The sequence below is a fragment of the Grampus griseus genome (genome assembly GCF_964374135.1).
Source record: "Grampus griseus genome assembly, chromosome: 1".
In the NCBI taxonomy this organism is placed as follows: Eukaryota; Metazoa; Chordata; class Mammalia; order Artiodactyla; family Delphinidae; genus Grampus; species Grampus griseus.
This window is the reverse complement of record NC_139017.1, coordinates 25,545,003-25,559,173: the sequence shown is the minus strand read 5'-3', so window position 1 is coordinate 25,559,173 and position 14,171 is coordinate 25,545,003. Positions and strand designations below refer to the sequence as shown.

Genomic DNA, 14,171 nt, shown 5'->3' with positions numbered 1-14,171 from the left:
AGATTTTTAATCACAGTTTCAATTTCAGTGCTTGTGATTGGTCTGTTTATATATTTTCTATTTTTTCCTGGCACAGTCTCGGAAGGTTGTGCTTTTCTAAGAATTTGCATATAGTTGCTTACAGTAATCTCTCATGATCCTTTCTATTTCTTCAGTGTCAGTTGTTACTCCTCCTTTTACATTTCTAATTCTATTGATTTGCGTCTTCTCCCTTTTATTTGTGATGAGTATGGGTGACGGTTTATCAATTTTGTTTATCTTCTCAGAGAACCAGCTTTTAGTTTTATTGATCTTTGCTGTCGTTTCCTTCATTTCTTTTTCACTTATTTCTGATCTGATCTTTATGATTTCTTTCCTTCTACTAACTTTGGGGTTTCTTTGTTCTTCTTTCTGTGATTGCTTTAGGTGTAAGGTTAGGTTGTTTATTTGAGATGTTTCGTTTCTTGAGGTAGGATTATATTGCTATAAACGTCCCTCTTAGAACTGCTTTTGCTGCATCCCGTAGCTTTTGAGTCGTCGTGTTTTCATTGTCATTTGTTTCTAGGTATTTTTTTTATTTCTTCAGTGATCTCTGGTTATTTAGTAGTGTATTGTTTAGCCTCCATGTGTTTGTACTTTTTACATATCTTTTTCCTGTAATTGATATCTAATCTCATAGCATTGTGGTCGGAAAAGTTACTTGATACGATTTCAATTTTCTTAAATTTACTAAGGCTTGATTTGTGACCCAAGATATGATGTATCTTGGAGAATGTTCCATGAGCACTTGAGAAGAAAGTGTATTCTGTTGTTTTTGGTTGGAATGTCCTATAAATATCAATTAAGTCCATCTTGTTTAATGTATCATTTAAAGCTTGTGATTCCTTATTTATTTTCATGTTTGATGATCTGTCCATTGGTGAAAGTGGGGTGTTGAAGTCCCCTACTATTACTGTGTTACTGTCGATTTCCCCTCTTATGGCTGTTAGCATTCGCCTTATGTATTGAGGTGCTCCTATGTTGGGTGCATAAATATTTACAATTGTTTTATCTTCTTCTTGGGTTGATCACTTGATCATTATGTAGTGTCCTTTTTGTGTCTTGTAAAGGTCTTTATTTTAAAGTCTATTTTGTCTGATATAAGAACTGCTACTCCAGCTTTCTTTTGATTTCCATTTGCATGGAATATCTTTTTCCATACCCTCTCTTTCAGTCTGTATGTGTCCCTAGGTCTGAAGTGTGTCTCTTGTAGACAGCATATATACGGGTCTTGTTTCTGTATCCATTCAGCCAGTCTATGTCTTTTGGTGGGAGCATTTAATCCATTTACATTTAAGTAACAGCATATATACAGGTCTTGTTTCTGTATCCATTCAGCAAGTCTATATCTTTTGGTGGGAGCATTTAATCCATTTATATTTAAGGTAGTTATCGATATGTATGTTCCTATTACCATTTTCATAATTGTTTCGGGTTTGGTATTTTAGGTCTTTTCCTTCTCTTGTGTCTCCTGCCTGGAGAAGTTCCTTTAGCATTTGTTGTAAAGCTGGTTTGGTGATGCTAAATTCTCTTAGCTTCTGCTTGTCTGTAAAGGTTTTAATTTCTCTGTCAAATCATAATTAGATCCTTGCTGGGTAGAGTAATCTTGGTTGTAGGCTTTTCCCTTTCATCACTTTAAATATGTCCTACCACTCCCTTCTGGCTTGCAGAGTTTCTACTGAAAGATCAGCTGTTAACCTTATGGGGATTCCCTTGTATGTTATTTGTTATATTTCCCTTGCTGCTTTTAATATTTTTTCTTTGTGTTTAATTTTTGATAGTTTGATTAATATGTGTCTTGGCATGTTTCTCGTTGGATTTATCCTGTATGGGACTCTCTGTGCTTTCTGGACTTGATTAACTATTTCCTTTTCCATATTAGGGAAGTTTCCACCATAATCTCTTCAAATATTTTCTCAGTCCCTTTCTTTTTCTCTTCTTCTTCTGGGACCCCTATAATTTGAATGTTGGTCCATTTAATGTTGTCCCAGAGGTCTCTGAGAGTGTCCTCAATTCTTTTCATTCTTTTTTCTTTATTCTGCTCTGCAGTAGTTATTTCCACTATTCTATCGTCCAGGTCACTTATCCATTCTCCTGCCTCAGTTTTTCTGCTATTGATTCCTTCTAGAGAATTTTTCGTTTCATTTTTTGTGTTGTTCATCATTGTTTGTTTGCTCTTTAGTTCTTCTAGGTCCTTGTTAAATGTTTCTTGTATTTTTTCCATTCTATTTCCAAGATTTTGGATCATCTTTACTATCATTACTCTGAATTCTTTTTCAGGTAGACTGCCTATTTCCTCTTCATTTGTTTGGTCTGGTGGGTTTTCACCTTGCTCCTTCATCTGCTGTGTGTTTCTCTGTCTTCTCATTTTGCTTAACTTACTGTGTTTGGGGTCTCCTTTTTGCAGGCTGCAGGTTCATTGTTCCCGTTGTTTTTGGTGTCTGTCCCCAGTGGCTAAGCTTTGTTCAGTGGGTTGTGTAGGCTTCCTGGTGGAGGGGACTAGTGCCTGGGTTCTGGTGGATGAGGCTGGATCTTGTCTTTCTGGTGGTCAGGACTGCATCCGGTTATGTGTTTGGGATGTCTGTGAACTTATTATGATTTTAGGCAGCCTCTCTGCTAACAGGTGGGGTTGTGTTCCTGTCTTGCTAGTTGTTTGGCATAGGGTGTCCAGCACTGTAACTTGCTGGTCGTTGAGTGGAGCTGGGTCTTAGTGTTTAGATGGAGATCTGTGGGAGAGCTTCCGCCATTTGATATTTCATGGATCTGGGAGGTCTCTGGTGGACCAATGTCCTCAATTCAGCTGTCCCACCTCAGAGGCACAGGCCTGACACCCGGCCAGAGCACCAAGACCCTGTCAGCCACATGGCTCAGAAGAAAAGATAGAAAAAAAGAAAGAAAGAAAAATAAAATAAAGTTATTGAAATAAAAAAATTTTAAAGTATTAAAAATTAAAAAGTAATAAAAAAAAGAAAACTGAAGAAAGAAAGAAGAGAGCAACCAAACCAAACAACAAATCTACCAATGATAACAAGTGCTAAAAATTATACAAAAACAACCCAAAAAACTGGCCAGACAGAACCCTGGGCCAAATGGTAAAAGCAAAGCTATACAGGTAAATTCATGCAAAGAACCATAAACATACACACTCACAAAAAGAGAAAAAGGAAAAAAATATATATATCTATATATAAAAAAAAGGAAGAGAGCAACCAAATCAATCAACAAATCTACCAATGATAATAAACTCGAAATACTAAACTAAGGTAAATATAAAACCAGAAACAAATTAGATGCAGACAGCAAACACCAAGTCTACAGTTACTCGCAATGTCCACTGCCTCAATTTTGGGATGATTCAGTTGTCTATTCAATTATTCCACAGATGCAGGGTACATCAAGTTGCCTGTGGAGATTTAATCCGCTGCTCCTGAGGCTGCCTGGAGAAATTTCCCTTTCTCTTTTTGTTCACACAGCTCCTTGGGTTCAGCTTTGGATTTGGCCCTGCCTCTGCGTGTAGGTCGCCTGAGGGCGTCTGTTCCCCGCCCAGACAGGAAGGGGTTAAAGTAGCAGCTGATTATGGGGCTCTGGCTCCCTCAGTCCGGGGAGAGGGAGGTGTACGGAATGCGGGGCAGCCTGCGGCAGCAGAGGCCAACATGACATTGCAACAGCCTGAGGTGCTCTGTGTGTTCTCCCAGGGAAGTTTTCCCTGGATCACGGGACCCTGGCAGTGGCGGGCTGCACAGCCTCCCGGGAGGGGAGGTGTGGATAGTGACCTGTGCTTGCACACAGGCTTCTTGGTGGCTGCAGCAGCAGCCTTAGCGTTTCACGCCTGTCTCTGGTGTCCGCGCTGATAGCCGCGGCTCATGCCCATCTCTGGAGCTCATTTAGGCGGTACTCTGAATCCCCTCTCCTTGTGCACCCCGAAACAATGGTCTCTTGTCTCATAGGAGGTTCCAGACCTTTTCCTGGACTTCCTCCCAGCTAGCTGTGGTGCACTAGGCCCCTTTAGGCTGTGTTCACGCAGCCAACCCAGTCCTCTCCCTGGGATCTGACCTGCGAAGCCGGACCCTCAGCTCCCAGCCCCCACCTGCCGCAGCAGGTGAGCAGACAAGCCTCTGGGGCTGGTGAGTGCTGGTCGGCACCAATCCTCTGTGCGGGAATCGCTCCACTTTGCCCTCTGCACCCCTGTTGCTGCGCTCTCCTCCATGGCTCCAAAGCTTCCCCTCCACCATCTCCGCCAGTGAAGGGGCTTCCTAGTGTGTGGAAACTTTTCCTTCTTCACAGCTCCCTACCAGAGGTGCCGGTCCCATCCCTATTCTTTTGTCTCTGTTTTTTCTTTTTTCTTTTGCCCTACCCAGGTACGTGGGGAGTTTCTTCCCTTTTGGGAGGTCTGAGGTCTTCTGCCAGCATTCAGTAGGTGTTCTGTAGGGGTTGTTCCACATGTAGATGTATTTCTGGTGTATTTGTGGGGAGAAAGGTGATCTCCACGTCTTACTCTTCCGCCATCTTGATGGTCTCTCACCCTTTTAAGGATTTTTATTGAGGAATAGTTGGAGGTAAACAAAATATAACATCCTTAATGTGGAAAATTCTTTGCCACAGGTGTACCAGAGCCACTGGAGGGCCTGCAATGAAATGTTGTGCTTTCTTTAAACCTTTATCACTGTTTTTCTCAGTACTTGATGTGGAAGTTGAGGGTGGGATGGGCAGAGAGACAAGGTTGGGCTCAGGACAGTGTTTCCCAGACATTTTCCTTGCTCTCCTGCATCAGCACTGTCCTGTGGACTCTGCCTGCAGATGTGTGAGCTTCCAGACACTGCCCGCATGCGCCTTGCACACCCAGCAGAACCCAGACACACCCTCATCCCACGCCCTGCATCAGCCTTCTCAGCCAACCCCTTTTCCACCTTGTCCCAGGTGACCTGGCTTCTCCAACAGCTTTGGGAAGTCACCATTTCTACCTTTGCTGTTTTCCTTCCATGCAGAGTAGAAAGCAGAGGGAATAGTGGCTGTCCTAGAGCAATAGGAGGTGGGCCAGTTCTGATGGTGTGGGCTGGGTCACCCTGGAAAGGTAGGAATCCAGAGGCCTGAGAAGTAGGAGTCTGCTGCTGCCTGGGGATTGGGGGCAGGAAAGGGAGATGATCCAGGAGCTCGGGTGATGTGCTGAGGGCCACACTCCCCTGGGCCAGTGGGGCTTAGGACAAAAAGGCAGCTCGTAGCTCCTGCTGTCCCCAGAACTGGCTGAGGCCACATGGTGTCGGATGAGGAGTATATGTCTTAAAGGTCTGAATTCTAGCTCTACCATGATCTTGGGCATATTTTCTTTTTTTTTTTTTAATAGCTTTAATGAGATATACTGTAGATACAATAATCCACACATACTTAAAGTATATAATTTGATAAGTTTTGTCATATGTATATACCCATGCAATCAAGATGTTGAACATATTCATCACCCCCAAAAGTTTCTTTGGGACCTTTTGAAATCACTCCCTCTAGCTCCTTTTCCTTCCCGCTCCCCATACCCAGGTAACCACCACTGAACTCGGCTTCGGTTCTTATACATTAGTTTGCATTTCCTAGAATTTTATATAAATGGAATTCTATCACACAGTCTGTACTATTTTGAGTAGCTTCTTTCACTTAGCGTAATTATTTTGAGATTTACTTTGTTGCATGTATCAATAGTTCATTTATTTATATTTCTAAGTAGTAATCCATTGTCTGGATGACCACAGTTTGCCTGTCTATTCATGTGCTGATGGACGTTTGTTTTATTTCCAATTTGGGTATTACAAATAAAAGTACCATACCCATTCATGTACAAATCTTTATATGGACATATATTTCCTTTTCTTTGGGGTGAATACCTAGACAAACTGGAATAGTTGGACCATACATGAATTTATAACTTTTTAAGAAACTGCCAACCTGTTCCCCAAGATGACCACACCATTTTATATTCCCACTAGCAGTACATGAGCATTCCAGTTCCTCCATATCCTCACCAACACTTAGTATGGCCAGTCTTTTCAATTTTAGCCTTTTATATGATAGATATGAAGTCGTATCTCACTGTGGTTTTAATTTGCATTTCATTAATGACCAGTGATGTTTAGCATCTTTTCATGTCCTCATTTGAAATCCATACATCTTTGGTGAGGTGTCTTTTGCCCTTTTTAAAATTGTTTTTTGTCTTACAGTTAAGTTTTGAGAGTTCTTTATGTACTCTGGTTATAAGTCCTTTATCAGATATATGACTTGCAAATACTTTCTCCCAGTCTGTGGCTTATCTTTTTACTCTCTTAACAGTGTATTTTGAAAACTATGAATATTCAAGGTTAATGAAGTTCAATTTATCTCTGTGTCTTTTATGAATCATGTTTTTAGTATCATATCTAAGAAATGTATGCCTAACCCAAGATCAAAAATGTGTCATATTATGCTTTCTTCTTGAAGTTTTATAATTTTATATTTTACATTTAGGTCTTTGATCCATTTTTAGTTAATTTGTATATATTTTTATGCATTAAAGTTTTTTATATGGATATATCATTTGCTGTAGAAACTATCCTATCTATACTAAATTACCTTCTCAACTTTGTCAAAAATTGTCCATATTTATGCAGGCTTATTTCTGGACTCTCTATTCTACTCCATTGATCTATTTTTTTAATCTTTACACCAATACCACACTGTCTTGATTATGGTGGATTTATAATAAGTCTTAAGATACTGTTGGCCATAACAGTATGAGAAAACCATAATTCAAAAACAGTCATGTACCACAATGTTCGCTGCAGCACTATTTACAATAGCCAGGACATGGAAGCAACCTAAGAGTCCATCGACAGATAAATGGGTAAAGAAGATGTAGCACATATATACAATGGAATATTACTCAGCCATAAAAAGAAACGAAACTGAGTTATTTGTAGTGAGGTGGATGGACCCAGAGTCTGTCATACAGAGTGAAGTAAGTCAGAAAGAGAAAAACAAATACATATATATGGAATCTAAAAAAACAAAATGGTTCTGATGAACCTAGGGGCAGGACAGGAATAAAGACACAGACGTAAAGGATGGACTTGAGGACACAGGGAGGGGGAAGGGTAAGCTGGGATGAAGTGAGAGAGTAGCACTGACATATATACACTACCAAATGTAAAATAGATAGCTAGTGGGAAGCAGCTGCATCACACAGGGAAGTCTGCTTGGTGCTTTGTGACCACCTAGAGGGGTGGCATAGGGAGGGTGGGAGGGAGATGCAAGAGGGAGGGGATATGGGTATATATGTATACATATAGCTGATTCACTTTATTATACAGCAAAAACTAACAGAACATTGTAAAGCAATTATACTCCAATAAAGATGTTTAAAAAAAAGAAAGAGGGCTTCCCTGGTGGCGCAGTGGTTGAGAGTCCGCCTGCCGATGCAGGGGACATGGGTTCGTGCCCCGGTCTGGGAAGATCCCACATGCCACGGAACGGCTGGGCCCGTGAGCCATGGCCGCTGAGCCTGTGCGTCCGGAGTCTGTGCTCCGCAACGGGAGAGGCCACAAGAGTGAGAGGCCCGCGTACGGCAAAAAAAAGAAAGATACTGTTAGCCTTCCAACTTGGTGCTTAGTTTATAAAATTGTTTTTTGGCTATTCTAGCTCCTGTGCATTTGCATATAAATTTTAGAGTCAGCTTCTGAATTGATTTTGTTGAATCACTTTCTACCACAAAAGCCTGCTGGGATTTTTTCATTGGGTTTTCATTGAATCTATAGATCACTTTGGAGAGAATTAACATCTTAATATTGAGTCTTCCGACCTATGAACACAGTTTATCTCTCTATTTTTTCAGGTCTTTATTAGTTTTTCTCAGGTGTGTTTTGTAGTTTTCAGTATACGTATCTTTTGTCAGATTTATCCTTAAGTATTTAATATTTTTGATGTTATTGTAAAAGATATTTTTAAATTTCAATTTCCAGTTGTTTGTTACTGGAAATTGTATTTAGAAGTTGTATTTAGAAATACAGTTGATCTCTGTCTGTTAATCTAGTATCCTGCAACCTTGCTAAACTCAATTATTAGTTCTAGTCGCTTTTTTGTGGATTCCATTAGATTTTCTACATAGATAATCATGTAATCTGCCAATTAAGACAGTTTGACTTATTTCTTTCCAGTCTGGATACCTTTTATTTCTTTTTCTTGCCTATTGAACTGGCTAGAACCTCCAGTACAATGTTGAATTGAAATGGTCAGAGTGAACATCCTTGTCTTGTTCCTGATCTTGGGAGGCATTTAGTTTTCTACCATTAAGAATGCCATTAGCTGTAGGTTTTTCCTAGACACTTTTTATCAAACTGAGGATATCACCTTCAATTTATATTTTGCTGAGCATTTTTATCAGTAGTGGATGCTGGAGTTTGTTAAATGCTTTGACTGCATCTACTGAGAGAATCATTTTTCTTTTTGGTTTGTTAATATGGTAATATCTGTTAAAATTATAATGATAGATCAATTTTTTGTTAACCAACCTTGTATTCCTCGGATTAGTCCCACTTACTCATGGTATAAAATGCTTTTAATATGTTCCTAGATACAGTTTTATAGTATGGTTCACTAATATTTTGTTTAGAAATTTTGCATCATTGTTCATGAGGGATATTGGTCTTCAACTTTTTTTCTCGTAATATCTTTATCTGTTTTGGGTATCAGTGTAATCCTGGCCTCATAGAATTAATTGGGAAGTTGTCTCTCCTATTTAATTTTCAGGAAGAATTTGTGTAGAATTGATATTATTTCCTCCTTGAATGTGTGATAGAATTCTCCGGTGCAGTTAAAGGCACTGCTTTCCCTGTGGAAAAGTTGTTAACTACAGATTCTATTTCTTTAATGGATGTAGAGCTATTCACATTATCTATTACTTCTTGAATGAGCTTTGGTACTTTGTATCTTTCAAGAAATTTGTTCATTCTTCCAAGTTGTCTAATTTCCTGGTGTAATGTTTCTTTATTGCCCTTTTTATATTTGTAGAAACTGTAGTGAGGCCACCTCTTTTGTTCTTGACATTGGTGATTTGTGTCTTCTCTTTCTTTGCTGATCAGTCATGCTAGAGATTTATCAATTTTATTGATCTTGAAGAACCAGCTTTGGATGTCATTGGTTTTCCCTATTGTTTTTTTAATTTTTTTATGTCATTGATTTCTGCTTTTATATTAATTATTTCCTTTCTGCTATTTAGTCTTTAATTTGCTCATCTTTTTCTAATTTACTAAAATGGAAGCTGAGGTAATTGATTTGAGACCTCTTGTTTTCTGATATAGGCATTTAATGGTATGAATTCCCTCCTAAGTACTTCTTTAAAGGCATCTTACTAATTTGGATATGTTGTGTTTTCATTTTCATTCACTTAAAAACACTTTCTAATTTGCTTTTTGGTTTCTTCTTTGACCCTAAGTTATTTTGAGCTGTTGAGTTTCAAAATATTTAGGGATTTTCCAGGTATCTTTCTGGATTGACTTCTAATTTAACTCTAGTGTGTCAGAAAACATAGTATGAATGACGTGAATCCTTTGAAATTTATTTAGACTTATTTTATGTACCAGAATATGGTCTATCCTGTTAAATGTTCTGTGTGCAATTCAAAAGAATGTGTATTCTGCTGTTGTTGGGTTGAGTGTTATACAAATGTCAAGTAGAATGAATTGGTTGATAGTTGTTCAGATCTTCTATATCCTTACTGGTTTTCTGTCTGCTTATTATATCAATTATTGAGAAAGGGGTATTTGAAATCTCCAACTGTAATTCTGGACTTGCCTGTTTATTCTTGCAATTCTATCAGATTTTACTTCACGTACTTGAACTTCTGTTATTAGATACATAAACACTTGTATTGTTATGACCGCTTGATGAATTGTGCCCTTTATCATTATAAAATGGCTCGCTTTCCCTCTAGCAATATTTTTGTCCTAAGTCTCTTTTGTTTGATATTGATATAGCCGCCCCCAGCTTTCTTATGGCTACTGTTTGCATGGTATAGCCTTTTCCATACTTACATTTTCAACCTATTGTTTCTGTATATCTGAAGTGCACTTCTCATAGGTAACATATAGTAGAGTCTTGCTTTTTTATCAAATCTGACAATATCTACTTTCTAATAAGGGTATTCAGACAGCTTACATTTAATGGGATTCTTCATATGGTGTGTTCCAAAGTATTATTTTTCTCTATGTTTTCTATTCAACCCATCTGTTCTTTGTTCTCCTTTTAATTTTATTTGCTTTCTTTTGAATTTATTGAGCACTGTAAATGATTCACTTTATATCCTTTGTTGGCCTTTTAGTTGTAACTCTTTATTATTTAGTGATTGCTGTAGGATTTATTGTATACATCTTTAAGTTATCACAGTCTACTTTTAAGCGATATTATACCACTTCATGTCTAGAATAAGAACCTTACAATAGAGTACTTTCATTTCTCCACTCCTAACCTTTGTGTTATTGTTGTCAAACATTTTAATTTTGCATATGTTATAGCCCACATGTTACATTGTTGTTATTTTTGCTTTAACAGTCAATTAGCTTTTAAGGAGATTTAAATAAGAGGAGGATAGCATGTATTTATTCACATAGTTGTCATTTCCAAAGCTCTTCATTCTTTTGTGTATATCCTTTGTGATGAATTCTTTCAGCTTTTTTAAGTCTGAAAAAGTCTTTATTTCCCTTTTATCTGAGAATGATATTCTGGTTGGGTGTACAACTCTAGGTTGGCAGTTTTCAGTACTTTAAAAATGTTGCTCCATTGTCTTCTCACTTGTATTATTTCCAAGAAATCTGCCATCATCTTATCTTTGTTCCTTTACATGTAGCATAATTTTTTTCCTTTGGTTATTTTCAAGATTTTTTCCATCATCACTAGTTTTAACCCATTTGATTATTATATGCTTTAGTGTAGTTTTCTTCATGTTTCTTGTGCCAGGGGATCATTGAGCTTCTTGGATCTGTGGGTTTATAGTTTTCATTAAATTTGGGAAAGTATTGACCACTGTTTCTTTAAATATTTTATCTGCACCACCCTCTGTGTCTTTCCCTTCAGGGACTTCAATTGCACACATATTAAGACACTTGAAGTAGTCCTATAGCTCTTTTTTTAAATCGGTTTCTGGTTGTTTGTTTTAAAATTTTATCTCTGTACTTCATCTTGGATCGTTTTTATTGCTATATTGTCAAATTCACCAATCTTTCTTTTTGCAATGTCTAATATGCTGTTAATCCCAACCAGTGTATTTTTCATCTCATACAATGTAGTTTTTATCTCTAAAGATTGAATTTGTATCTTTTTAATACATTCCATGTCCCTATTTAACGTTTTTAATGTTTGAAATAACATCATAACTGTTTTAATGTCCTTCTCTGTTGATTCTAATATCTATGTCAGTTCTGGGTTGGTTTCAATGATCTCTTCATTATAGCTCTCATTTTCTTGCTTCTTTTTGATTGGTTATTTTTGATTGGGTGCTGGACATTTCTTTATTTTTTTAATGTTTTTAATCTTTGTTTGGGGATGCAGTTGTTTAGAAACAGTTTGATCCTTTATGGCCTTACTTTTAAGATTTGTTAAGGTGGAACCCAGTCAGTTCTCAGTCTAGGGCTAAGTGTTCCTGACTACTGAAGCCAGACCCTTGCGGGTACCCTACCCAGTGCCCTGTGAATCTTGAGGTTTTCTAGTCTGGCTGTTGGGAACAAGCAGTATTCCTGGCCTTGTGTGAGTCCTGTGCGCTATTACTTCTAATCTTTTCCAGTGGTTAGTTCCCCAGCCATGGGTAGTTTCATCACTCTGTGCTGATCAGTACTAGGTTGAATACTTGAGAAGACCTACTACAAATCTCCAGAGTTCTCTCCTCTCCAGCACTCTGTCCTGGAAATGTTGCTACCTTGGCCTCCCTGGACTCTCAGCTCTAGCTCCTCAGTTCAGAGAGTCTGCCAGGCTCCACCTGAGTTCCCTCTCTCTGAGCCATGGCCCGAAAACTCTGTCAGTGCAGTAAGCTGGGAAACGGCTAGTGCTCACCTCCCTGACTTCCCACCTCTCCAGGATCACTGTCTTTTGCTGTTTGATGTCTAGTGTCTTGCAAACGGTTGTTTTACACATTTTGTTCAGTTTTTGGTTGTTTCCGGTAAGCGGAAAGATCTGGTCGCTGTTACTTCCTCTAGGCCAGAAGTGGAAGTTCTCATGAGCAAGTTTGTGATTTTCCCAGGGGAACTGAATGAGACTGATGTTTGTGCAGCACTTGGCACTTGGCAGGTACTCAGCAAATACCTGGGTGTTCCCTGACTCTGAACCTGGTTGTTCATTCTTCCTGGTTTTACTTTGGGTTATCAACCTGATTCCTGGCTGAGCTTTAGGTCACGGTCTCTATGACAGTCCATCAAAGCGGATAATCACTTATGGGCTATTTATGTTTTAATATCATCAGTTTCAGAATCCTGCTACACAAAGAAGATGAAGGTAAATGTAGACATTTACCTTCTCTGTGAAATTTCATCTAATCCAGCCTACATGAATTATTCATTTATTTATAGTAGAAATATCAGTAGGTTTTAGAAGATCAGGGATGTGTGGTGGACAGAATTTAAGAGGACCATGCTATTTGTTACCCCTCATAATTTTGAGGGGGTTTCCTACTAGGCCATGAACTTCAACCTTTTATTTCCTCTTTTGTCCCATCAGATTTCCCGAGGAGCTATATGAAGGACAGATGAATGTTTGCCAGAACTTAACCACTTCTTTCTTCTCTTGTCTTCTCTCCTGTGACAGTGTCTGGAGGCCGCAGCCGCCTGCACCTCATTGATCTTGGCAGCTGTGTGAAAGCTCTTAGCAAAAATCGGGAAGGAGGCTCAGGACTGTGCCTCTCACTGTCTGCTCTGGGCAATGTCATCCTGGCTCTCGTCAATGGCAGCAAACACATCCCATACAAGTAAGTGACTCTTCTACTCAAAGAATGGGATGAGGAAAGCATGGTGCGAGGGCTGTGTGTGGGATTCTCTGACCAGTGTCATCTGGGGAGAGTTGTACTACAGAGGTACAGTATGGACCACATTGTTAGTTCAGTGCCAGAAACCAGACTTCACTAACAATTGTGTAATGCATGATCTTCCAAATTCAAAAGCTACAGAAATATTTAAATTTACCCCAACGCTAACATTAGGCTGCTCAAGTCAGAAATAAGAAGAAGTTATCTCAGTTGAGGTCTCCAATCACAATTGCCATTGGTAGATTATTGTCACCATTGTACAGATGCTTTATAGTGACGAGAGCAAGGGCCATAAGATTGAATTACCCTTCCCTTAGGAATAGGGCTGCCATATTTAACCAATAAAAATATGGGATACACAGTTACATTTGAATTTCAGGTAAACAACAAGTAGTTTTTAGTATAAGCCTCCCCCCAGTGTTGCATCAGCTATATGGGCATCCTGTATTTTATCTGGTAGTCCTATTTAGGAGAACTTAAAAAGCTTGGGGAATTACCACCCACCATCCTATGCAGATGTTTATTTCACTTCCAAGATCCTTTTCCTCTTTCTGTTGCTGCTCCATGAAGATGAAATTAGAACTTCTCCTATGTCTGGAATAGCCAGAGACTTGCCATATCATCTGTGCTCATGAATGGCCCAGCCCTGGAGCCACCCCTCACCACCATCACCCCAACTCGTCTTTGTCATTGGACAATGTGATGATGGGATGATGGGTACTCTCCTGTTTTTTCAGGCCCTGCCAATGTCCAGCTGCACCTTCCACTAGCTGAACCTTCCTTCACATCTCATAAACTGAGGGTTATAGCTGTATATCTTATCTATATCTCAAGGATAAAAGGCTCAGAGTGATATGTGTATGAAAGTTTTTTGTGAAATGTGTAACACTCTAGTCAATAACCAATAATGATAATGTGGTTGAGCCTATCCTCGCCTATTTAAATGGAAATAACACCTACCTTACCGAGTTGCCTTGAGGATTAAGCAAATATACAGTACATAGAATCATTTTTGTTTAATCTGTAGGATCCTACAAAATATAAATTACTGTTGTGTAGGACGGAAAAGGCAAGTCGGGCAGTTTGTTCTACAATCGCTGAGGTTCAGGACAAGTCCTTAAGCTCTCCTTCC

At 38.9% G+C, this 14,171-nt stretch overlaps 1 protein-coding gene across 1 annotated transcript in view; it reads left to right on the top strand.

Annotated features, from left to right (window-relative positions):
• The window catches only part of KIF26B (kinesin family member 26B), a gene marked incomplete at both ends in the record, with an annotated part of 500,266 nt that overhangs the window by 426,066 nt on the left and 60,029 nt on the right, over positions 1 to 14,171 (top strand). Inside the window, one exon of the mRNA XM_082652451.1 lies at positions 12,823 to 12,982. Within this exon, the coding sequence (XP_082508577.1) occupies positions 12,823 to 12,982 (160 nt within the window). The remainder of the gene's footprint in view (positions 1 to 12,822; positions 12,983 to 14,171) is intronic.